This window comes from Phaenicophaeus curvirostris, chromosome 3 (genome assembly GCF_032191515.1).
Source record: "Phaenicophaeus curvirostris isolate KB17595 chromosome 3, BPBGC_Pcur_1.0, whole genome shotgun sequence".
NCBI classification, from domain to species: Eukaryota; Metazoa; Chordata; class Aves; order Cuculiformes; family Cuculidae; genus Phaenicophaeus; species Phaenicophaeus curvirostris.
The window spans coordinates 70834966-70860520 of NC_091394.1; the positions used below are offsets into that span (position 1 = coordinate 70834966).

The window sequence follows — 25555 nt, forward strand, 5'->3', positions numbered from 1 at the left end:
TATTTAAGTCTTCCAAGTTCACTGACTATGCTGTTAGCCCAGCAATGAAGAGGGCTTCAGTATTAGAGTGCTCAATTCATTTACTCACTCAAAGAATTACACTATAATGACCCTCTAATTACAGAGTTGTCACAGCGTGTTAAATCCTTTCTGTATGTGCTGTCAACTCTTTATACTGTTCTGCTTGCCCCAGACTTCACATTTTCAAACATACTACAGTAATAGCTGACAACAGCACTGACAATCAAAATCTACAGTGTATGGTTGAGGAAAGAAAGTGGAAGGGCTTGGAACATAAAAGTAAGCCACAAATGTTTTAATCAATGTGTATTTTTCTATAAATCAATTCAATCTTGTTTTTCTGTGTTTTTCCACAGTGGCTATGTCTTCGATTATGATTACTACAGAGATGATTTCTACAACCGGTATGTGGGGTTATATTTTTGTATATGCAACACCATTTCTACTGTTTCTTTATAATGTGATCACAGCATTCAGTTAGATGGGTCTGTTCTGGTTTTACATAATATTCATTTCATTATTTCTATTGCGTCTCGGAAGACAACTATTTGAATATATCACAAACAGAAGATTAACATCACAAAATGTATGATCATTAAATATCTCTTTTGGTTTTATCCTTCTCTGAGAGCTTTTGGGACATTTTCTGTGCTGGACAATTTAATGGTAGTTTAATTGCTCAGTGTTTCTGCCTACAGAGCTCTTCCAGGTTTACTTTCACTGGAACATATAGCAGCTGTAACATTCTTCAGTATGACACTTGTGTCTATGTCTTCTCATCCATGTCTGGAAACATACAGTGTGTCTCCTCAGAAATTTATCTTCCAAGAACATTTAGAAGTTTAGGAGGACCTTGAGTAGCAAGTATGTTTCTATAAGAGTAAAAGAAGTGCGGGTACCTAAGCAAATAGAGACTTATGCCTTGAGTAGCTACACATAGCCTAGCTCAGCATTATGTGCAGTATTCATGCAGATGTAGCAGAATCACCAGAACACAGGGTTAATATGCGTGGCCATGGATAACCAACTCATAATATAGTAGTGTTGTCTCCCTGCGTCATAGTATCATGGTTTAGCATAGGCTGAGTAAGAGAAGAACAAAGAATTACTCCACCAGCCTCTCCTGATCTTTCTTTTTTGTAAAGCAATGGACAATAGCAGGGGAGTGGTTTACACCTTAAACTTAAGTTATCATGTGCTATGTACATTTCTGCATAAGAACACTGTAGGAAAATACACAAACAAGAGGGTTTTGTTTAGTTTTTTCATGTAGTCCAAGCCACTAGGTGGGGGCGGGTGTGCATGTAAATGAACATGGTCACTTTGCACAGTGCTAAAAATAGTGAGCTATAAACATATGGAGTAAAAGCCATCAACATAGTTTCATTCTGCTCAGTCCAGCCTTGACAGCAGGGGCATATCCTGCAAAAAGTTAACTTCCACAGGCTTGTGTTTACTTTCTCCAAGGTCACAGCTCCAAATTTACTCTGTGGATTTTTGTTTTTAAACAGAGTACTGTTTATGATCTATGCCATCTGAATATTAATGTGTTGGGTTTTTTTCACTAATTCTCTATGTTGTGCATAGCACAAATGCACAACTACAATGGCTGTATTTCCACAACAACAACAACAACGAATTTATGGAACATTAAAGGTTGTTTCATCAGAACTTTGCGTCTATCTTGGTGGTTGTCTTATTATGAAAAACTGCTGACAGTTAAATGTATCCATAAATCTATTCAATAGTATTATTTTCTGATTTACAAATTTTTCAGGATTAAAAGACTAGAAGTTTTATGGTAGAAAACCCAGATATGAGATCAGCCTCACAAGGCTGGAGATGGTGATCTGTTGACATAAAAAGCTTAGGACATTACGGGTTTCTTTTATATCCAAGGTAATGAAAGCAGAAGATGAAAAGCTCAATATAGTAGGCATGGAAAAGAAAGTTCGATGTACTGTCAACATGCACATAGGAAATATAAATTAAGAAATATTGTCATCGTTCTTGGAATTTCTGAACTTCTGAACTTTTCTTTACCCCTAACCATAGGTCTTATTTTCTAATATTCAATAATTTTCCATATACCTGTCTTATCTTGACTAAAACAGTAGTGGGGTCAAAAGAGGGTGACAGCAATGATCAGTGCTGTAAAATAAAATTTGTATGAGGATATCAAGGCAGCACAATTTAAAAGGTGAGTGAAAGAAAAGGAATTGCTTTAGAACTGAGCATTTCTTTTTATCATTTCTCCTACTACGAGGACAAGAAAAATAGGCAAGCTACTTAAAAAATAATAAAAGGAAGGATTTTTTTTAAAGAAAATATATCACTGAAATATGTGGAACTTGGTGCAACAAAATGCCAAGCCCAAAAGCTTTGCATAATTTCCAAAACAAAAGTCAGAATAGTAATATTAGATAACAGTCCTTTTATGTATTCAAAAAAAGGAAGCATAATTTTGCATTGGAAGAATAATTGCAAAATCATCTTTTGCATGACAGCCGACAGTTCTCAAATATTTTGTTCCAGTAACGTCAATCAGGAGATTGTAACTAATTTGCAGATCATCCTATAAGATAAATGATGTGTGACAACAAACTTTAATATTTCTATTAAAAGACTCAAAAAATGTTTTAGTATTCATCTTCATACAGAATTGTTTAGTTATGCTCACAATGGTTAGAAACTGGCTATTCAGTAAGAATATTCAAGGTGATGAAGTTCAAGTTTAGTAGGCACAATAGGACCTCTATTGACACGTTTTGTGGGAAGCTATGGAAAAGGAGGGAGGTGGTAATATTGTCTGTAGGATTATAGTACAGACAACAGTAAGGATCCCGGGGTTTAAGCATTAGGAGTTTACTTACCAGAAAATGGATTAAAAGACTTTCTGCTTCCAGTTCAGTGTGCTGTTAGACACTGTGGTGAGTGAATTATTGCTCCTTCTGTGCCTGCTTCCAAAAGAGCATCTGTCTACCCAACTGGGTGACAATAGCCAGGACTGTGGACTGCAAAAATTAATCATGCAGTTCTAAATTTCCATACATACTAGTTGCAAATACTGTTTGAAAGAAAACTGAGAATGTTTTGTGAGAATGTTGCTTGTCCCTCTACTTCAGACTCTAAACTGGAATGTTAATATAGTGAACATTTTTCTCTGGACCTGTCATATTCAGAGCCCATAGCTTTTATGCTCTAAATGTATCTGTGCATTTAATTACCTTTTCTATTGCCCTTATTTTCTTCTACACAGGTTAGTTATCCACTGTTGATAACCGCATTTTTAGGATTGGGGTATCTGTTTGGAAAAAATAGTTCATTTTGGCTTTAGAATATCTTTTATTGACTGTAGTGGTAATTCTCTGCATATTTACATGTTACAGTGGCTTTGATTTGAACAAGACTTTTATTAAGCTTGCCTGGGTGTTTTAGTGACTCTGCAGTGATTTATTCTTCAATAAAGAGAACACCTACTGGGACCTCTTTTCTATACATTCAGAAGAACATACAGGTCCCTCACCATAAAGACTATTTTGTTATTTTACAAATTGCAGGATATTTCTTAATGGTGACAGCTATCTTCAGAAAAGTTAATATTTTTCTCTATAAAAAGATAGCAGATAGAAAACTAGAATTAAGCCATGTATGTAATAAAGGAGCTGAAATGTCATCCCAACAAAATGTGGTACTGTTAGTTGTGTGCAATGAAATTTTGTGGACCTGTAGAAAGCAGGCTATGGATTTCCTGTACAGCAAATAACAAAGTCCCATAACGCATCTCTCATTTAAATTATGCAAAAAATATCCGAGCTATGCATTGGTCTGTGACTGAAATCTGAATATGGCACTTAATGTGCATAGGTCCTTGAAATCTAATTTGACTGTGATATAAAGTGATTACAGTTTCAGAGGCTAATTTTCTCAAAGATAACATGAAAATCTAGTTGACAGGGCTTCCATGACATGAAATCACAGAAGGTTTTTTGATGTACCGCTGACTTAATCTTTTCTAGGTTGTTTGATTACCACGGCCGTGTCCCCCCACCACCCCGTGCAGTGATTCCACTGAAGCGTCCACGTGTGGCTGTGACAACAACTCGCAGAGGCAAAGGGGTTTTCTCCATGAAAGGAACATCAAGATCCACCTCAAGTGGGGCTTCTTCCTCAGGATCCAAATGTGAGTTGCTCATACCAGCTGGATATCATTGAAACAATGATCCTAGCAACTTCTGCAAGCAGGTAGCTTCTACTATATTGTTCTGTTGTAGTCATTTTCTACAACCAGACTTTAGCATGAGGAACTGGCTTGATTACCAAAGCTACCAAGCCTTTCCTGAAAGATAAAGAGCACACTGATGTAACTTTTGAAGGAAATCTCTTCAACAAAATTTGATCTACAGATTACTCCCTTGGCCTCAGAAGAAGCCTGTTTAAAATCACTTATAATCCTGGCTGCTTACGCACCATGAGGTCTTGTGAACAGCTAATAATAATGCAAATCTACTACCCTTGTTATAGACAGAGGCTTACTGATTTCTGCTGAGACTTGAGGGTGGTGTGTTAGCTGGTGGGGGGTGATCTGGGGGTGGTGGTGGGGAGGTTGGGTTGTGTGTGTTCATTTTCTGCCAGATTTTTTTGAGGATAGGAAGAGGCAAAGTGTCTTTGCCTGTTCAAAAAGGAGTCCAAAACAGGATTGGCTGTTTGGGATTATTCAACCCTTCTTTAGTGAGCTGTCCATGGAAGAGCTGATAAACAATAGGCAGTCCCTCCTTCATGCTTACGAAGCTCCCCAACCCATAGTATGTCCTGGGAACTTCATCTTCCTCTTCGTGCATCTTTCAGCACCCACTCGCCTTCCCCTGCCCCTTATGTGGAGTGATACTGTCCTTGGAAGCGCCACTGGAAGAGGAAGAGAAAGATCAGGTAGGGATCCTATATGAGAAAGAACGAAGGGACTTCAATAAGACACTTGCAGTACCAGACTGGCCCACAAAGAATCATGCTGTCTTACACACAACCATGAAATAAATGAATACACCAACAGTACATCTTACTGCAAGAAGTAAAAGAGGCCTTGAAAGAAAACACGTGGTAAATATGCACATGACTGAAAGAATGGAATTGGGATAAACAGAACTAAAGATTCTGTTGTACACTGAGGAACACGGAGCTCAAACCATCCTTTGGAAAAGATGATGTTCTGAGAAACAGGCTCTGTTGGCTGTGCAGTGGAATCACACACAAGTCCCCAGTGAAAGAACTGGTTATATGTACATTACCAATAATGAGAGCTTTGATACCTAGCACACAATTTAGTTGTTGTTTTATAAAGCTCACTCGTACACTAAAAGGATGTCTGGGAGTAGCAACATCACCTTTATACTCTGGAGGAACAACATGAGCCTAGACATTTTCATACACATCTCAAACTAATCCACTTGCCAATATCTACTTTTTTTCTTTCCTCAATAATTTAGGTAATTAATTATGATTCCTCCTATTAACTTTAAAGCATACAGTTCAATGTCTTCATTTTAGCAGCTTTAGAATTTAAATAATTTTGTTAATCTTTTCTGGCCCTTGAGTCTTTATTCTTTCATAGAGTGAATCAAAGCTTTAGTAAGTATACAGACTTACAGATTCATTTAGTAGCACTCCTTTGTTCATTCTTTACTGTTGCCTTGCCCGTACAAAAAGTTAGTACTAACAGTGCACACAATTCACTATTTGTACTAAAATGTGGCCTAGTAAGAATGGGCTTTTTGGACACACTTTTTCTTCAGAAAATAAACTATTTTCAGATAAGTTTTTTATGTGTATTTTTCCTTGTCCAGGACAAGAATAACTCCTGAATTCTTCTAGTGATCTGAGGACATCCCAATAGACATCAAGAGAATCTCTCACTCAGAAATCTGGGTTTTCATATTGCTGTCTGTTTCTCAAAACAATCAATAAATTTACTTTATTATTTATTATGCATTTTGGAAAATGTTTTGTACTTAAGTAATGCATAATGTAGGTTATAGGATTCAACCCTACTCTGAGTACCCATAGCCACTTCCTATAAAACCTCCAAACACTGCATAACGTGGCAAATGTTGCAGAACCTGTAAATTGTATAATGGAAGTGCAATCAGGAGAGTAGAGATCCTAACAGACAGTGATATGCCCTGGTGAAAGTATCCTTCAATGTATTCAGGTGTGATGTGAATTCTAAAAGTGTCAGTCTTAGAGCTCCAGGTGATTGTCTTTGGAACCAGCTCTTTAACACTGAACGAAGTTACATCACTAAAAACATGGTCTAACATTTTGACACCTGTTTGGTTTCCACCCTGAGTTCTTTAGAGTGACAACTGGAATTCAACTGCAGAGACTACTTATTGTACTGGAAAAAAACTGCACAAAATATTCTTTCTGCATGCAGCACACCTTCCTAAGGAGTCAGGCACACAGTATACAGACTTTCATGCTTCATTTCCCCATAGAATTGCTTCCTTTTTGTCAAGTCCAACCAATCCATCATAAAAGGAGAAACATGATTTAGTTGACCTGGACAGGAATATAATCAGCTTATTGTAAGACATTTATCAGGGAAATAACTGAGCCATTCCTTTGGACACTTCTAGTTCGAATTTAGAGAATGTGCGTTTTATGGCTTCTTTTGCCATTTTCTTTGAAAAGTTGGTTATATGTAATTCTGGAATGAAGCAATTCAACATTTTGTTGTTTGCACTGCTACTGAACCCCTTGCATTGTTGATGCTAATTGTAATTTATTGCTAGTTAAATAAAGGACCTCTTCAATAAGGAGAAACATAGTGTGTGGAAGGGAGCTATTTCAGGTTTTAATGAAATATATGACATTTTAATTGTGGGTTCAGAATTAACTATGCCAAAATGGTATCACCTATGCTTGAAAGATTTCACCCCCAAAATTTCTCATGAGATCACATCCCCATGTAGACTTTTGTGATTTTAGTAGAAATCTCATAGGAATACACTCTCATAGCTACTCTCCGTGATCTGACCAGATCAAAAATATGAAGCCATGTATGTAGTACTACAAGGTCAGAACATGGGATGTCTCAATGTAGTTAACAGAATTAGAGGCACACACTTCTGAAAAGCAGCAATCCAAAGACAGAAGTTTGTTGTGGCACACAGCAAAGATGTTATAAAAACAGAATGAAAAAAATTCCTCGCTCATTGATGAGTACATCTGTAAAAATGTCTGCTAGTGTAGTGAAGACTTGTTCTACCGAAAGATAGAACCTAAAGTTTCTAAGTTTTCTTCCAAAACACAAAATAAGTTAGGAGGATTTGATAACTTTCCCGAATCTATGATTTTTTCAAGGATCAGTTGACAATATTTTGTCCTCCTTTTAACTCCAAAGACTAGGAAGAAAGAAATTGATCCTTCCACATTATCAGAAGTAACTCACAAAATGAAGCATGCTAGTGTAGAAATTACGCATTGTAGTTTTTCATGTTAATGGTATGAAGCAGCAGATGGAGATTGCTATTTAGTACTGGGAAAAAAGCACTTTTTCTGAAAATATAGAAACTCACGCTCTTGGAGCTTGCACGTTCATACTACACATGTGAATACAGGAGGAAAGTGTTAAAGAAATTTTTATACCCTATGTGCTTGAGATTAAGGAGTAGACACTTAAGATGTTACAATATGTATTGAATTGTGTCTTTGAAATTCATTTTGCCTCTTATAGTTTATATTTAGCTTCATCAGCTAACCCATTTTTCAGTGAAATCTGAACTAATACAATATGATAATATATTTTATATTTAACACAAAGGGCTTAAATAAAAATATGTGTCAGTTCTTTCCAAAGAAATCTAAATCACACTTTGTAGATTAATTAATTTGTAGTTATGGCAAAAAAAAGATTTCACAAATATAGCTGTGATTCAACAGCAGCACTTTTGTTTCTAAAAAAGCAATTTACCTCAATTTTATATATCTTGCATTTAAATCTCTTGCAGTTTGCTTTGGTGCTAGATGCTTCAATGAAAGATGCATCCTGGAAGTCACTTGTATTCCTGGCAGAGGCCTGGAGATGGTCACTGAATCTAATTCCTAACTGTTTCAATTAGCTGCATCATCTAATCCTTTAACTTTCATTTGAAAGCTGGCTAAAGTTTGGGGATTGTCTGTCTGTTTCTTCTAATTTCCAGCTTTAATTTGTTTCTCATTTGTTCATATCCATTTGCTATGTCACTATTTTCTTAGCTTACAAGTTTTATTTCCTTTTACCATCTTTTTTCTCAGGCAAACAAGTAAAACTCTTCTCTCACACTACAGGCTTTCCATTCTTCTAGTCCTCTTCATGGCTTTTCTCCTCGCTTATCTGTTAAAAGTTAGTGGTTCAACCTGTACATATTATACCAGATGAGCTCTCACCTCATACTATGGCATTGTACTTCTCCGTCTTGAGCAATACATCATTTGATGCATCCTAGCACTGCTTTTTCTTTCTCACGGATGTGAGTCTAGTGATAGACTATTGTTAATTTGATACAACAACACTCAAGGATAATTCTGTCACCGTCATTTTCCCACTGATGAGCTTCCATGTTTAGAGTAGGAGTTGTGTTGTTAGTCAATGACGTATAGGACTTATTTTCAGCACAACTACATATAATGTTTTTTCTAAGGTAGCATTCCTTAAATTGACTTCTCCTTCCATTCCAATTCACTCTGAGAAGGTGATACCTTCCAATTTCATGTCATCAGTCAATTTCACCTGTTTATTTACTTTTTTTTTGCATCAAAGTTATTGAATATATTTAACCATTTTGGTGCCAGTGCTTGAGGAATTTCATTAGTAATTTCTTTCCTTTTTAATACATGCATTTCTGTCATCTATTCTATTACTCAACAGCACATGAACAGAAATTCTGGACACATGCAGCTCTGTTTTCATGCTTATCAACTGTTTTATTTCTTGCCTGAGATCAATTTAAAAAAAAAAAAGCAACCCAAATCCATGACATTTTAAAGAAGAATTTCTATATTCAAAGCAAGACATTTGAAGTACAGTATTTATGGTCTTCATATCTTTTCTTTGTCATAATGCTATGCTTAAAAAGTCTAAAGTTCTTCCCAAGCTCTATACCGTAGAATCATGTGTATACCATAGAATCATAGAATCGTAAATGGCTGAAGTTGGAAGGGATGTCTGGAGTTCATCTGGTCCAACTCTCCTGCTCAAGCAGGGTCACCTACAGCAGGTTTCCCGGAACTGTGTCCAGATAGCTTTTGAATATCTTCAAAGATGAAGACTGCACAGCTTCTCTGAGCAACCTGTGCCAGTCTCACCAAAAAAAAAATTAAAAAAAAAATCTTTTTCTTGTGTTCAGATGGAATTTCATGCGCTTTAACATGTTATTCATGTTATTGGGCACTACTGAGAAGAGGCTTACTTACTCTTCTTCATTCCCTCTTGTAACAGAGAGCCCAGAATTGTACATACTACTCCAGATGTGGCTTCACCAGTTCTGAGTAGAGAGAAAGGATAATCTCCCTCAGCCTGCTGGAAACACTCCTCCTAATGCAGCCCAGGATGTTTCTTTATCACAAGGGTGCATTGCTGGCTCATATTCAGCTTGTTATTCATCAGGACCTGCCATAATCTATCTTTAGTAATTGCTGCTTACTACAGAAATACCCAGTAAAATGTAATTGAGAGTGGAATTTCTCTAGGAGAAGAATTTTGAAGATTTGTACAACTCCCTGCAAATTAAGACAATAAGCAACTCAAATAACTGCACCATTGCAATGTTGGAACCAGGGTCAAAATTTGGAAATTGTCGTGCAGATTCATTAAAAATCTTTTCCATCTATTTCTTTCAGTCCTTTTTAGTGTTAACTTGAAATGAGTGACCGTATGACAGAATCACTTCATTAAACATGAATGATAAGTGGCAGATTCAGCAATCAAAGCTCAAGGAAATAGTTTTGTTATGGAGAAATTTTGCTAGGTAGCAACAGAGCTCCTCAGTCATCTGTAGTATCTTTGCTTGCTATTGAATCCTCGCTGTTGTGTCTTTTTTCCCTCTAATGCAGTCTTCTTCCCAAACTGATTTCTCACTGAGACACCACAGGGAAGCCCCTGTGATGCAGAAGGTTTGACCTGAGTTGAACAGTACCCCTATGTATGTGCCTGTTTCATTACCAAATCCAGACGTGCAAATGATCTTCGCTTTTCTTGTTAGACTGGGCACCATTAGATCCTTGTGGTGTCGCTTCTGAATTTTGACCTTTTAGCCTTGGCAAGCCTGCTGTTTTCCCATCAAGGGAGCACCTCCAACACAACAAGTTGGCCACACAGGATCTGTTACTAGGTGGCTTCATAGCAGGTTGCTGCAGACACTTAGATTTTTCCATTGCACGTATTCACACAATTTCACCCTGGAATCTAAGCTGCTTTGTCACTATGGCCCAGAACAACCCCCAGGGAAGTAGTAACCTTCTAAATATACAGTTGTCAGAATCTTAACACTTTGTTACTGATCTGGAGGATTGGACAGTGACCCATTATTTCTCTAAGAACATTTTAAGGCCTTCCTCTATAAATACACTGAATAATTCCACCAAATACTGCACAGACTATAAGGGTCTAGCAGAAAGGCTACTTTTAAGCAGTGTTCTCTAAGGCTTACCATTCATCCAGTATGAGGTGCGGGGTTTCAGACTATGATAGCAGGAGACTTGCAATTTCTCAATATGAGTATGTGATTAAACAAGTTTATTACTGCATGTAGCAACCTACTGCCTTCAGCCAACTTGTTATAACTATAATGCACATGACTCAGACTCTAAGATAAAAAGCCTTGATTTCAACCTCAATGAATGTGCTCCAAGTTTGCAATAAGGCTGATTTAGAAGCACTCTTTTATTACTATTGAAGCAGGCAGTATCTTACCTACATACTTCATCAACAGATTTTGACTGTCCAATAAAAAATACCCATGAGACATCATGAAGAGATACGTGCCCATGAGTCAATGAGCAGGACTGATGAGGCAAGATGCAGCTAGGAAATCCAATGGAAAGAAGTGGAACATGGCAAAATATGCCTTTTCCAATGCTTTCTAAGGGCCCTCCCATTGCTCTGGATATACATCCCAAAGTCAGTGCACAACCTACTTCATCAATGAGAAAGATATAAGAGTAATACTGCTCAGTGCTTTTCCATTTCCAGTCCATAAGAGGTTAAGGTAATGGTCCTTTTCATCCTACAAGATCTTAAGAGTGGCAGCTGTGTTATCAGCTCTTGACCTTTACAAATGGCTTTATTTTCCCATAACAGCACAGGGTTCCCATCTTCTCCTCATCACCTTTTCAACAAGATGCATTAGCACATAGGAGCAAGTATATCTGTGTGGACTATCTTCTGAGCATAAAAACTTTGTGTCCTGATAATGAGATCATTCATAAGTGCAGCAGTGCTGTTACTTCTGAAACCAAAACACCCTCAAAGCAGTTGCTCCTTCTTATGTTAGACAAGACTGCAGTACGGCACAAAAATGAAGAGTAACACAATGCACTCAAGATTTGGAAATTTCAGCTTTTAATTTATGGACACTGCCTCTGTGTCCCTGGATGCAATCATAAAAATAAATATTTTCGTGTGTTATCTAGACCTGGAAAAAGTACAAGAAATTATCAGAACTGAAAGCTTTTGAAGCAATAATACTTAAGACCTCCAATTGCAATGAAGTTGTTGACTGGAATTTAAGATTGCATTTTTGGCTACCCTAGCATTTACATTACCATTCACTCTTGTTGAAAAATACCTCCTGCTATTGAAAGTGATCTTATTATTATTGTTGTTTTACAAAATCGTCCAGCAAAATAGCATTGGAAGATTGTGAACTGTTTGTCATATTTGAATCATTCTTTCACTATAGGCTGTTTTTCAGTAAAAGTAATGTGGATTTGCTGAGAATGCCCTTGAGATATTTTGCTTGAAATGCTTATTACAGAGCAAAACACGTCACATAACCCCTTGCCACTAAGGATTACTATCCTGTGATTTCCTACGATTCAACATTTTTAAATAACAGTGTTAATTTTTAAAGTTAGATCCCTGAAAAGCTGTCAGATATGAGAAAGTAGACTTTGAAGTACAGAGAAAAGAAAAAATAATGTGTTTTGTTCAGGAGGGCTATAATTATATGTTTTATTTAATGTTTTATATCTTTGCTCTCTTTCCACAGTGAAATCAGATGAGTTGCAAACAATCAAGAAAGAATTAACTCAAATCAAAACAAAAATTGACTCCTTGCTAGGGAGACTGGAAAAGATTGAAAAGCAGCAAAAAGCTGAAGCAGGTAGGTGAAAGCAATTTGTTGTCACGTTAACTAAATTAGAACCTAGTTATCAGTCAAGCAGATGGACCACAGAGAAGAGAAGTTTTCCAGAAATTTTGCTACATAGTGGAGGCCTGAAGCAAGGTAAATTAACTCCCAGGTACAACTATTGGAAGGATAAATTAGTATTCTTCACAGGGCATGCAATTTCATTCCAAGAATTGTTTTCTACGGTGTAATAGGGAAAAAAGAAAATAAATGTTTCTTACTAGATGTGCTGGAAAAAAAATCACTAAAAATTGACTGAACAGAATTAAGTTAGATGTTGTTGACCCTGGCCATGCTTGTAATAATTGACCTCTTGAGGAACCTGAACATATATAAGTCTATGGGACCTGATGAGACGTATCCCAGAGTCCTAAGGGAATTGGCCAATGTGGTTGCCAAGCCACTCTCCATGATATTTGAAAAGACACGGCAATCAGGAGAAGAGCCTGGTGACTGGAAGAAGGGTAACATTATGCCCATTTTTAAAAAGGGTAGAAAAGATGACCCTGGGAACTACCAACCTGTCAGCCTCATCTCTGTGCTTGGGCAGATCATGGAACAGATCCTTCTAGAAGCTATGCTAAAGCACATGGAGGACATGGAGATGATTAATGGCAGGCAGTGTGGCTTCATCAGGGGCAAGTCCTATATGACCAGCTTAGTGGCTTTCTATGATGGGGTAAACACATCAGCAGTGGACGCAAGTAAACCAATGGATCTGATCTATTAAGACTTCTGTAAAGCCTTTGACAAGGTCCCCAACAACATCCTTCTCCCTAAATTGGAGACATATGGATTTGATGAGTGGATGTTTTGATGGATAAGAAACTAGTTGGATGTTTGCATTCAGAGAGTAGTGGTCAATGCCTCAATGTCCAGGTGGAGATCCATGACTAGTGGTGTCCCTCAGGGGTCCATACAAGGACTAGTGATGTTTAATATCTTCATCAATGATACAGAGAGCGAGATTGAGTGCACCCTCAGCAAGCTTGCCAATGACGCCAAGCTGAGTGGTATAGTTGCCACAGTGGAAGGATGGGATGTAATCCAGAGGGACCTGGACAGGCTAGATAAGTGGGCCTTGCGTGAACCTCAACAAGGCCAAGTGCAAGGTCCTACACCTGGGTCAGGGCAATCCCCAATTTCAATACAGGATGGGGGACGATGTGATTGAGAGCGGCCCTGCAGAGAAGAACTTGAGGGTGCTGGTGGATGAGAAGCATGACATGAGCCGGCAATGTGTGCTTGCAGCCCAGAAAGCCAACTATATCCTGGGCTGCATCAAAAGAAGTGTGGTCAGCAGGTCGAGGGAGGTTATTCTGGCCATCTATTCCTCTCTTGTGAGACCTCATCTGGAGTACTGTGTCCAGTTCTGGAATCCTCAACATAAGAATGATATGGAGCTGTTGGAACAGGTCCAGAGGAGGGCTACAAAGATGATCAGAGGGTTGAAGCACCTTCCATATGAGGACAGGCTGAGAGAGTTGGGCTTGTTCAGATTCAAGAAGAGAAAGCTCCAAGGAGATCTTATAGTACCCTTCCAGTACCTGAAGGGGGCCTACAAGAAAGATGGGGAGGGGCTGTTCACAAAGGCTTTTAGTGCTAGGACTAGGGGCAATGGCTATAAACTGGAAAATGGCAGACTTAGACTAGACATAAGGAAGAATTTCTTCACTATGAGAGCAGTGAGGTACTGAAATAGTTTGCCCAGAGAAGTTGTGGATGCCCCATCTCTGGAGGTGTTCAAGGCCAGGCTGAATGGAGCCTTGGGCAGCCCAATCTATTGGGACGTGTTCCTGCCCATGGCAGGGGGTTGGAATTAGATGATCTTTAAGGTCCTTTCCAACCCAAACTATTCTATGATTCTATGATTCTATAATTCTATGATTCTATGATTCTAATTAATAATTATTAGATGGTCTATATCAGGAATTATTGTCTGGGCGATAGACAAGAGTCACAAGTTGCAGCAAGGTAAATTCCTCTTTGATATAAGGAAAAGAGATGCAACTAAGTAGCACAGCAGGTTTGCCAGAGAAACAGCAGTAGCTCGTCCTTGGAGACATTCAAAATTCATTGGGCCAAGGCCCCATGGACCTGAACCAAACTTGAGTTTGGCTCCGCTTTGATGAAGAGTTGGACTTGTAGAGTCCAGAGATCCCTTCTAAACTAAACTATTGTGTAAAGCTGTGGTGGCTCTGTAAAATCAGCCACACCTTCAGTTCAGCTTTCCTATGGTTTGAAATGTGTTTTGAGGCAAAGCTTGGAAATTACAAAATCCAACACTATATTTTAATTTAATCAAGATCTTCACTTCTATCATTGCAGTGATCATTTTGTTAGCTGAATGATATCACCTGTCAGCATTTTAAAGTCATACAGAGCAGTTATGAGAGATTTAAAAGGTTGTATTTTCACCACACTATATATAGAAGATGATCACATCTCTTTACCACTGTCTATGGTATTTCCTTATAAATCACATAGTACATCTCTGTATTGGAGCTATGTAGTAGCAAGTCAGTTTTGATGAGAGACAGCAGTGAAATGGAAGCCTTATGAAAAATCTCAATGTTCTTTTTGTTTTTCCTCCTTCCATTCTCAGGCAAATTTTTTTTTAATGTATTTTGTGTGAATTGTGTGAAAGAAATTCTGCCTCAAAATCCACAGCTGCCTGAGTGTCTGGGCACTCAAAATTGTGTCCTTTGCCAAACTTCAGTGAGCTACATGAAGCTCAAAAGAGCCAACAGGACACACAGAGCTCCATCAAATTGTCTAAAATATTGGTGGGAATTGGCAGTAAAACGTGTCACAGGCAAAATAGGTATTTAGGTATGGATCCTTCTTGTTCTAGTGCCTGTGCTATTTCCTGTTATGTTGCAGAGGTGTCTTAATCGTGAGACCGCTCCTCGAATACTGTGTTCAGTTCTGGGCCCCTCACCACAAGAAGGATGTTGAGGCTCTGGAGCGAGTCCAGAGAAGAGCAATGAGGCTGGTGAGGGGTCTGGAGAACAGGCCTTATGAGGAGCGGCTGAGAGAGCTGCGGTTGTTTAGCCTGGAGAAGAGGAGGCTGAGGGGAGACCTCATTGCTCTCTACAACTACCTGAAAGGAGGTTGTAGAGAGGAGGGTGCTGGCCTCTTCTCCCAAGTGACGGGGGACAGGACAAGACGGAATGGCCTCAAGCTCCACCAGAGGAGATTTAGGCTGGACATTAGGAAAAAAATTCTTCACAGAAAGGGTCATTGGGCACTGGAACAGGCTGCCCAGGGAGGTGGTTGAGTCCCCTTCCCTGGAGGTGTTTAAGGCATGGGTGGATGAGGTGCTAAGGGGCATGGTTTAGTGTTTGATAGGAATGGTTGGACTCAATGATCCGGTGGGTCTCTTCCAACCTGGTTATTCTATGATTCTATGATTCTATGATTAATCCAAAAGTTTCCTGCTGGCATTCAGAAATAACTCTAAAGAATGCCTTTCTAGGACAGAAAATGATGGAAAAATATTTTGTTGTTAATAATTTTTTTTAAAAAAAAAAAAGAAAAAACTTTTGAAAAAAACCTATATTGATTTTCAATCATTTTCTAAGTTGACATGCAGGGACCAATCTCTCAGATGTTATATTTTACTGCACAATATGAGTTGAGTTGTTTTTTCCTAGTCTAAGGTAAACCATTAGTATAGAGTGTGATTATCTCTTTTAGAAGAACTGTACACAATATATATTCATTATATTCTATTTTGTACTTCATGAAAGTTAGATAAAATTTGCTATAATCAGTGAAGATGTAATTGCAAGACACTCCATTGAATCATTTGTGGACAGAAATGCTCTGAGATGGCACATCTCTACTTCAGGGAGCTTTATATAAAAGTCATTACTATGCAAAACAACCTGCATGTCATTGTACTTTGATATCCAATTTTCACTTTCACTAAAGGACTATAGCAAACTCATTTAAATAGAAATCAGCTAAAAGAGGAAAACGTTGATTTGTATTGAATCTTACTGTTATGCCTTTTGAACACAAGCAATGAATAATCTCTTCAGAGATTAAAAACTGGTTTCAAATTGTTGATATTTAAAAACATCAGGTGCAAACCTGTCTCCCATATTTGTTGCCTTTCATTGGAGGGTGCGAGGAGAAAAAATACTTCAGAAACACCACTAAACCTGGATCCCCCTTTAAGTCTCCTGAGCTGATGTAGAGGGTTATGAATACATTGGTTACTTTTCTACAACTCCATGAAAACTCTCCTTACAGAAACAAGTGATGTTCTGTCTTTTATTATTATCAACCCCTGGCATTAGGGGGAATATAGATAAGAGGATTTCCTGTAAATACAAAAAAAAAAATCATAATACCAGGGAGAGGAAGCTGTTCTGATGTAAAAAAAAAAATAGTAATATTTTCCCTATAATATCAGAGATGGGTTCTGAAAGGTAGGATCTTAAGTGTAGCTTCTCAGAAGAGCCCAAAAGAGTTAACTGTTGAGCTGGTATTTTAGACTCCCATGAAGAATCCAGTCTAGGTTCTCATTCAGACAGTTAAGTGACCTAATATTTTAGCATCTGTATCCTAAAAGTTTTCCCATTTAAATGTATGTCATCAATAATTTCAGGAACCCTTTTTTGAAAGCCTTGAACAAAGTTGATTCAGTTGTTACTGCCACAGCTGGGTTAATCTCAGAAGTGGCTTGAAGCAGAAGGTGATGGAGCAGGACATACCAGGCATAGCTAATTCAGTAAGCAGTTCTTTGAGCAGCAAGGCAAGGAACACAATGACATAACTAGCATGGCATTGTATAGAACACTTTACCAATAGATAATGAGGCCCCATAAGCTGAATCTTCTACTAATGTGCATGACTGCAGCACTATTGAAGCAGTTATCCAAGTTTACTTTTTATTCTTTGAGTTCAATAATCTTTCTGAAGAAATTAAGTAAGGGAGAGAAACTTTATTGTTCTAAGCTTTCCATAAATTAATTTGAAAATGAAGGACTAGAGACTAACAAAGACTGAAGAGATGAAAGTTGCAAAATAAATGTGCAGAGGTAGAAGGAAAACAAATATCTTGGTTTAAGACTATGCTACAGAAAAATACAAGCAGATCTGAATATTATATGCAGCTGGTAATCTCTAGTAAAATAATAATATATTCATAGAGCTGAAAACTATAGAGCTTCACAGGCAATGTGCAGACTCTTTTGCCTTCCAATAAGATAGGTGATGCACTGCTAGTGTTACAGAACTATCAATCTAACAAATAAAGAAATGGTTTTGTTCTAGAAATTTGATAATTGATGGATATTGTCATCCTCAGATGGAAAAGACATTGGTACTCCTGCTACATGCAACCAATTGTCTGTTCCATATTCACTTTGAATCCATTTAAACTCCTGAGATGAATAGGGATAAGACTGATCCCTCCAACCACTCCTTTGGCCATTCTGTCTCTGACATTACTCCCTTAGTCCTCTTTTGGATATCTGCTGGGTGGATGAAATTCCTCAGGATATCCAGGAGTCTCACAATACATAATCACAGCAATACAGCTATCTGTGCTAAGCCAACCAGAACAGATCATCTGTGTCTCCATGGAAATGGTCTTTCTTCTCACTGCTTTGCAGAAATCATAAGAAGCCCTATATCAGTATCCTGCAGTTACTTCTGCACATTACACCAACAGGGAGAAACTTACTTTATTCCATAAAAAAGTTGTCTAGAGTATTTGTTGATTATCTGTATGGTTGTGGAGCTATACAGCAAATTTATGCAAATCTTTGTTCACTTATTGGCACTTAACAGCTTTCACCTTCTCAGAGCATAGAGATTTAGAAATTTCTCATTGTCTACAGATTAATAAATATACAGTGACTATACCAACTGGATTCCCAAAGCAAACCATAGTCCAGAAGATCAAAAAGCTGTATCTGCTGGTAAATCAAGCCTTCATCCACAGCATGGGATAGATCAGCATAGAATCATAGAATCATAGAATAACCAGGTTGGAAGAGACCCACCGGATCATCGAGTCCAACCATTTTACACACTAATTTTTGAAAACAAGGGATTTGGTCATATTTTCCTGGTAGATAGTAACAGATTGATTTTTACAAAACTATTTTTTTTTTACAAAAATCTGGAGATGGAAGCTTAGATTTCTTCCTCAGAGCACTTTTCTTTGCCACCAGTAGGGAAATCTACTGAATCTCTATAGAGTATGTTTTCATTACAGAAGCTCAAAAGAAACAAATGGAAGATAATGCTGATTTGATTCAAGAGGAATGCATATCAGAGAATGCAGATAACTCTACAGAAGAGCCGATTGAAGGAGGGCCAGATGCAGATGGGGATGGAGAAGAGATGACTGATGGTATAGAGGAGGATTTTGATGAGGATGGCAGCAATGAGCTGGTAAGGAATAACCATGCCATGTCTCTCTATACAGTTGTTACAAATAATGATAGAGAACCATCTACTGGCATTAAAAAAAATGCTCACAGCAGCATGGTGATGTTCTGCCTAGTCCCACATTCTTCATAGACTGCAGTAACAATTATGTATAGGGCCTCCTGAGGATAAAGAGAAAATATATATTTTACTACAGCTGGTGATTTTAGAAAGGAAATGAAATGTACTTTAAATTGGTTTACATTTATTATTTTACATTTAATGAAATGTGGAGGAAAAAGGAAAATGTTACTTTTTTTCTTTTTTTTTTTTTTTTAATTGGAGCATTTTGAAATTAAGAAAGAACCTAGGACGGAAAACTTTCTCATTAGTAAATATGCTCTCCCCCACAATTCCCAGTTCCTGTCTTCCATGTGTTTCTTAAGCAGACTGCCTTGCCCCCTAAAGAATTTTGATGGAAGGATTTTTCCCTGAGAAATGTTTGGCCAAGAAATGTTTGAGTTTTCAGCCTGAGCCTGCACCTTTCATGAAATGCCCATCATACTGTTAAACTTCTGAGTTCTTCTAGAAATACATTAAAAATATTTTGAAAGTCAAATTTATACTTATTTCTTCATTCCTCATAAGATGGATCAGTTACATTAGTTTAGACACCAGGACTCTATAATACTCTCCTTCTCTGCCCAACTTCCATTCTCTTCTGCTTTGAGCAGAAATCATTCCTGTCACTCAGTGTCACTATCCCTGCTTGGCTTTTAACACACATTTAATCATGTCTGCACTATAAAAAACATTCAATGATGCCGACAGGAGTCAATCAGCAATAGGCACAGTTGAAACAACACCAGGTCTGCAGTAGTGGGACATATGACCAACCAGCGTTTTGTACTGCTTACTATAAACACAAATTAAACCTACTGAAAATTTGAGGGTTTAAATCCCTATAGCCAGCATAAAGCACTGTTTAATCTATAAAACCTGAAGAGCATTATGCCCATGAGAAGCTAGTGCAACCTGAATTGCCTCGTCTTCTAAATGTGATGCAGAATAGATTACATTATCAATTTTTCTCAAAGGAACAGGTTCTCCTTTACAGGTATCAGGGACATCTGTAACATTTGCCACTCTTAATTTGTAGGAAGCCCAAATTTTGCAATGAATAAATAGTTGTAAAAAGTAATATCCCACCATGGCTAATACCTCATCAGCTGAAGCGATATTGGCAATAGAGGTAATCACAGTTTAGCAAGACCGGTGGGTTTTGAACTAAATAGGTGTCAGACTCTCTACTGCAAATACTAAATGGGAAAGTTAACATACAGTAGGTTTGCCCCTAACCATTTAGTATTGTGATTTTACCCTGTGAGAACAATACGTTTATAATCTGTCTACACGGTATAGTGAAGCATGGTGTAGATGAACTTTTTAATCTAGCAAAAGCGTTAACTGGAAAGTTTCTAAAGAGCAAGCAACACAACAACTTTACCAGCAGTGGAAGTCTGGAATAGGCAGAGCCACATTTATACACTACTGCTTCCAATTTAAAAAGCCTTTCCAAGATTTATGTTATGATATTCGTTGAAATGCAGTGTGTTGCAAACACAATTCCAGTCAGCTCAGAGGTCTGAGACGTAAATCTAAGGCACAGTGTGGGTGGGAAATCAGTTCCAGTTTCTCTGCATGCCATTACTGCACCCCTTGAGCGACAGAAGATGGTCGCTCACTGCACATTGAGAGAAGCGTCCTATGTCTTGTGCCATAGGGTTCATGAACAATGTCCCCCCAACACCAACATTGTGTTAGCAAGGAAAGGCCAAAGAAGAGCACTTATATGCATCATCTCAGTCAGGTGCATCCTGGCCAGTGACAAGGCAGTGGAGCCAGGCAGGCTCAGGCCCTTTACCTTCCTAAACACTGGATCCTCTGGCCAAGAAGCTGGGAGTATTGCACACACTAAAGCCCAGAACCAAGATTGCTACTGATATAAAATCCTTGAGCTTTTCATCCTCCCTTGCCATTTTCCTCAGGCTTTGGAAGAGGCCACTTCACCTTATTTTTCCTCCCTGCTACAATGGGAAAATAACACTTTCTTTCTTTTGCAAAGCCTAGGGGATCAGTGAATGAAAAACCGCTATGGATAGGATAAAAGATTGCTGTACAAAGGATTACTTAAAAGAAATCTCGTGCAATGGGTGTTTTGCACAGAGAGGCAATTATAAATTGAACTGTGCATCTTTGATCTACAATTTTTACCCAGACATTTGGCAGTATTGGACAATATTGTTATAATATGAAACTGGTAGTTTATGGTGCATATTGTAATACAGTCTTTTTTTCACCTATACTTATATATATTTATGTAGAAATAATGGCCTCTTTCTGTAAGTTTTACTTTCCACTCCAGTCACGTATAGCTGGATAACCAGAAAGTCAATAAGGATATTATCATATAGAAAATAACCCTTTAAGAATACTTGGAATTACAGTCTGCTTCTTCTGGTTTTGTGTCGTTCTATCTGGCATAACTCTCTTTTTTGAGAACATTAAAGTAGATAGGTAAGCTCGTTACAAAACAAAAAGTCCTAGCAGATATTGTTCCCCTGTTTTACAAAAACTAAGTTATTTGGGAAAAAGAACTGACTAATAGTAAATGTGTAATTTTGGAATGGAGCCAGTTATAACTCATGTGAGCAAAAAAAAGAGGGGGAAGGAGCTGGCATGAAACGCATTGAGTGTGAAACAATTAGGACAAACTTTCTGTGTGTAAAAGCACAACCCTGGACTCTGAATAAGGAACCCACTCCAAAAGGCATTTTTTAATGAAAGCTATAGTCTGTTCCAAATATAAAGCTATAGGGCTTTAGGATGACGATGAAACAAAAACTCTGTCAGAGTAGCAAAGCAAATAGAAAAACATTTGAAACAGGCATATATAATGTTCTGATGTCAGTTCAGCACCAAAACCTGGTTGTGAGTCCACTAGTCAGAAAAATATTATTAGAGGGAGAGAGTAACATGACTTAAATTTAGATCTTAACCTTTTTACAGTGCTTCATATTTAGTTACAAATCTGCCAAGGCATTTGCCAAATACCTGCTGCAAAACAATACTGTTGTTTCATTTTTGCTTCCCCTGTGACCAGCCCAAAGGCTATCAGTAAAGGGAAATGTTCAATAAGGACAGGCGTGCTGTGAAATTCCAGATGCAGCCAGGATGGAGCCTCTGAATCTATGTATGTGAGTCTGCACGTTGGACTACAGGACTCAAAAATATATTCCTTTTTCTGTTTCCATCTCTAACTTGCAAAGAAAGCAACTATGAAGCATACATGCTGTGGGTTTGGGTGTAGGATCAGTTCTCTAAATTCACACACTGTCTATTTGGAGGAACAGGTTACTGCACATTAACTGAGTGGTTGCAGCTGTTCTCATGCCTGCTCTCAGCCTAGACCAACCGTAAAGAAATGTGAAGTAGTCCATCCTAAGTCTTAGTTAAATCAGGCATGGATTTAAAGGAGGCCTTAGACTCTTCTTTTGCCTACCTAGCTACATACAGAAAACCACGTCACATTCAATAGCTGCAGTCTTTCTTCATCCACCATTTAGACCAGGATGTTGTTCATCCCTGCACTGTCATTTTCTATGGGCTAAAGATGTGACAACAAACAATCGTTACTGCTCAACTGAAGTGTGAAAATGTTTTACGCCACAATAACCTGATTGCCCATCTGAACTCTAAAAAGAGACATGCTGCATTTGAAGTATCTGTAAAAGGCATCAAACATCAGTAATTGGGAAAGTTTCTTTGTACCGTTTTTCCACAAATGTGTCTCAGTAAGTGTCTGCAGTGCTGCAGACACTCCAGTTTCAGGATGTACTTAGAACAATTCCCAAAGACTTTTGCTGTTTTGACATTCTGAAAAGCTGTTTAAATGGATATTTTTCTATATATTATCCAGCTATGTATGAATACGCTAGTGTTTTCTCACAGACAAATATTCTTACCTGGTGTGCAATAAGCCAGTCTCACACACTGAGACAAGATGTTGTTTATTGCATTTGAGTGCTGAAGTGGGACACAGAGTGGTCCTGTGTCCCTTAACCATTAGGCATGACTTTTATCACGCTTTATAACAACATTAAAATAGGATAGTTTACTCTTGGTCACTTCAGCGGTTGCTTAACTTGCTGAGCTGCAGAATATTCCTCCTTCAAGGTCCGCTCGTTCTGAACCACCAGTCACCTGTGACAGGCTCCAGGATGTTCCATCCTGCTAAAGATGTAACCCTTTGTTTAAGCAACCAACTATAATTTCTGATTCTGGTACATTCTGCAAAATTTTAAACAATAAGAGCCTTAATCAAGCAAAGCATATAGCAGAAACAGATCGAATATAAGTAAAATGAACTTTCAAACTTAAAACACCTTCTGAATATTGATAACAGTAGGAGAGACTGACAGAGTCAAATAGTTGACTTCAACTTACTCAGTGAAGAGTATCATATGCTTCTCACCCACTTGCTCTTATTTGTTGGCCTTTCACTGCGCTTTGTATAAGGGCATCCAATAATATGTTATAGCTGTATATATATAAAATAATCATTAACTTGCAGTGTAACTCATGTCACTTACTTGAAGGTCAGAGATAGCTAGAGTGGATGAAAACTTTAGGTCTGTTTTTTTTGCTCCTTTTAGTTAAAAAAGCAAGAAGTTGGTTATCTCAGATTTCACCAGACCAATGAGTCAAGATTTCTTGCATAGAACAGTTTCTAGTTGAAATTAATTAAAAACCTTTGTGTTTACTCCTAGTGGGCACATATCCGTTCTTACTGCTTTTAATCTAAATTGTCCCTCAGCAACACTGTGAAAAAAGCAGCACAACTACTCAGCTTCCTGTCTCATCTTAAAGAAAATAAGCTCCTAGGAAGAAAGATCTTCCTGTTTACCAAATTCACCTCACACAGAAATCACAAACAGGCCACAAATCATCAGAACACAAGTCATCACTGGTATCAAGCAGTTTTCAAGTGCCTGCCACAGCTTTAAATTGCAAGGAGTGGGAAAGAAAGCAAATAACCACCTTTTATTCCTGTAGCTACACAGTGGAGAGGAGAAGTTACCTTTGTAGCACAGTCCAACTCACTTTCTGATATTTGAGAAGCATCTTGGCCTCACCGCCTCTAAAACAAGTTCCTTTTCCCTACTAGAAATAGCATTAGCTGAGAGCATGCAGGGAAAGCATGTCTGAATCAACACGTGCAGCAGTTTCCTTACACACCCAGAGCATTTCTGTAACTTCTCTGAACTTGTTGTAAATGGCACTAATTGATCATCGAGGAAGCACTGACTCAAAATGAACTGTAACTTATCATCACAATCCCCTTGTAAATAACAGAGGTGGCATCCAATTAATTAGCTGAAAGCCTGAAGTATTGTGGATTTGGAAAAAAAAATCACTTTCAGCTAATACTTAATAAAATATCAACAAACTAATTGATCAGAATTACTTATACACAAGCACTTATATCTATATAACATTGCCTGAGAAGAATAGTTTCCATCAAACTGTCAGTTTTTCATAATAAATAACTGTAATAATAATAGCTCAATGGTGGTTCAGTAGTTAAGCATTCAGTAGAGTAAACAGTGTTTTCTGGTAGAGCATGTGAACCCAGTTGTTTCAAATGCAATAGATTTATGGCGTAGTAACTCAGATCAGACTCTGGTTAGAACTTGGACAGAATTTGAAGGGTATATTCACAGTCACAGCATTGTGATTTTATGCTGGTGTAGCTACACTAAAAATAATGAAGTCACACAAGCATTATATGGGAGTTCCACAGTGATGAGTCACCTTTAATGTAAAGTCTTGAGAGGCGTTTTTATTAAGTTATATGAGAAACAAAAGTACAGAGACTATGCAAGGCCCATTTCTAGTTACCATATGGATTCACTGCAGTTTTTTCTGACAACAATTATAGTTCCTTTCTATTAAGTATATTTCAGTTACACTGACACCTCAAGAATATTTCATTTCTTACTCTTATCCACTACCTTTGCATTGCATGTTCTCAGTCTATTGGATTTATTTCTAAGATCTGCTAGAGCATCATGCTTCAAACATAAATGCCAAAACTGCCACAGACAAAAAAAAAAAAAAAAACAAAAAAAACCCAAAGACCAGATAATTTTCTTGGTGCACTGAGCTTCAATATGAAAAAGGAAAAATGTTATAGTAATAGCTATATTTCTTGTAAGAATTGATGCAAATATCATTCAAATCAATGGAACCAACTGGTACTTTGGCTAAAACTCATCAAAAACGTTTCCCTCTCCTATAAGTAGTTAAAGGGAAATTAAAGTTATTTAATAGCAAATCTGCATGAAACAGTGAAACTTTACTTTCAACATCTTGTATGAGAAGCCAACAACGAAAATACTCAGCAGAGAGTAAAACAAGATCTACAGAAAAGGAATAAAAGTTTGTTTAATTTCATGTAGTCTAAGCTAAATTTTGCATATCTCAAATAGTAAAATGATAAAATATATGGCTACTTGATAGGATTGATAGTACTTTTTTTTTTATTGTAATCACACTGGATTTTTCATTGCCCTTTTAGGTACATTTTTTTTTCTGTCAATAGCACCAGGGCAGACCAGACTGACTCTTCTATTATCAGCAGAATTAGGCTGATTAGGCATGTCAAAAAGATCGATAGCTACTGTGGCAATTTGCAG

General features: G+C 37.7%; 1 protein-coding gene across 6 annotated transcripts in view; it reads left to right on the forward strand.

Annotated features, from left to right (window-relative positions):
• Window positions 1–25555, forward strand: part of RALYL (RALY RNA binding protein like) — a 400435-nt gene that overhangs the window by 359940 nt on the left and 14940 nt on the right. For 3 of the 6 annotated variants that reach the window (XM_069854303.1, XM_069854304.1, XM_069854307.1), the window contains 5 exons: window positions 378–425; window positions 4041–4204; window positions 4870–4950; window positions 12267–12380; window positions 18643–18821. In XM_069854303.1, the coding sequence (XP_069710404.1) occupies window positions 378–425; window positions 4041–4204; window positions 4870–4950; window positions 12267–12380; window positions 18643–18821 (586 nt within the window). The remainder of the gene's footprint in view (window positions 1–377; window positions 426–4040; window positions 4205–4869; window positions 4951–12266; window positions 12381–18642; window positions 18822–25555) is intronic. The other 3 variants (XM_069854306.1, XM_069854305.1, XM_069854308.1) reach the window with 3 other exon arrangements.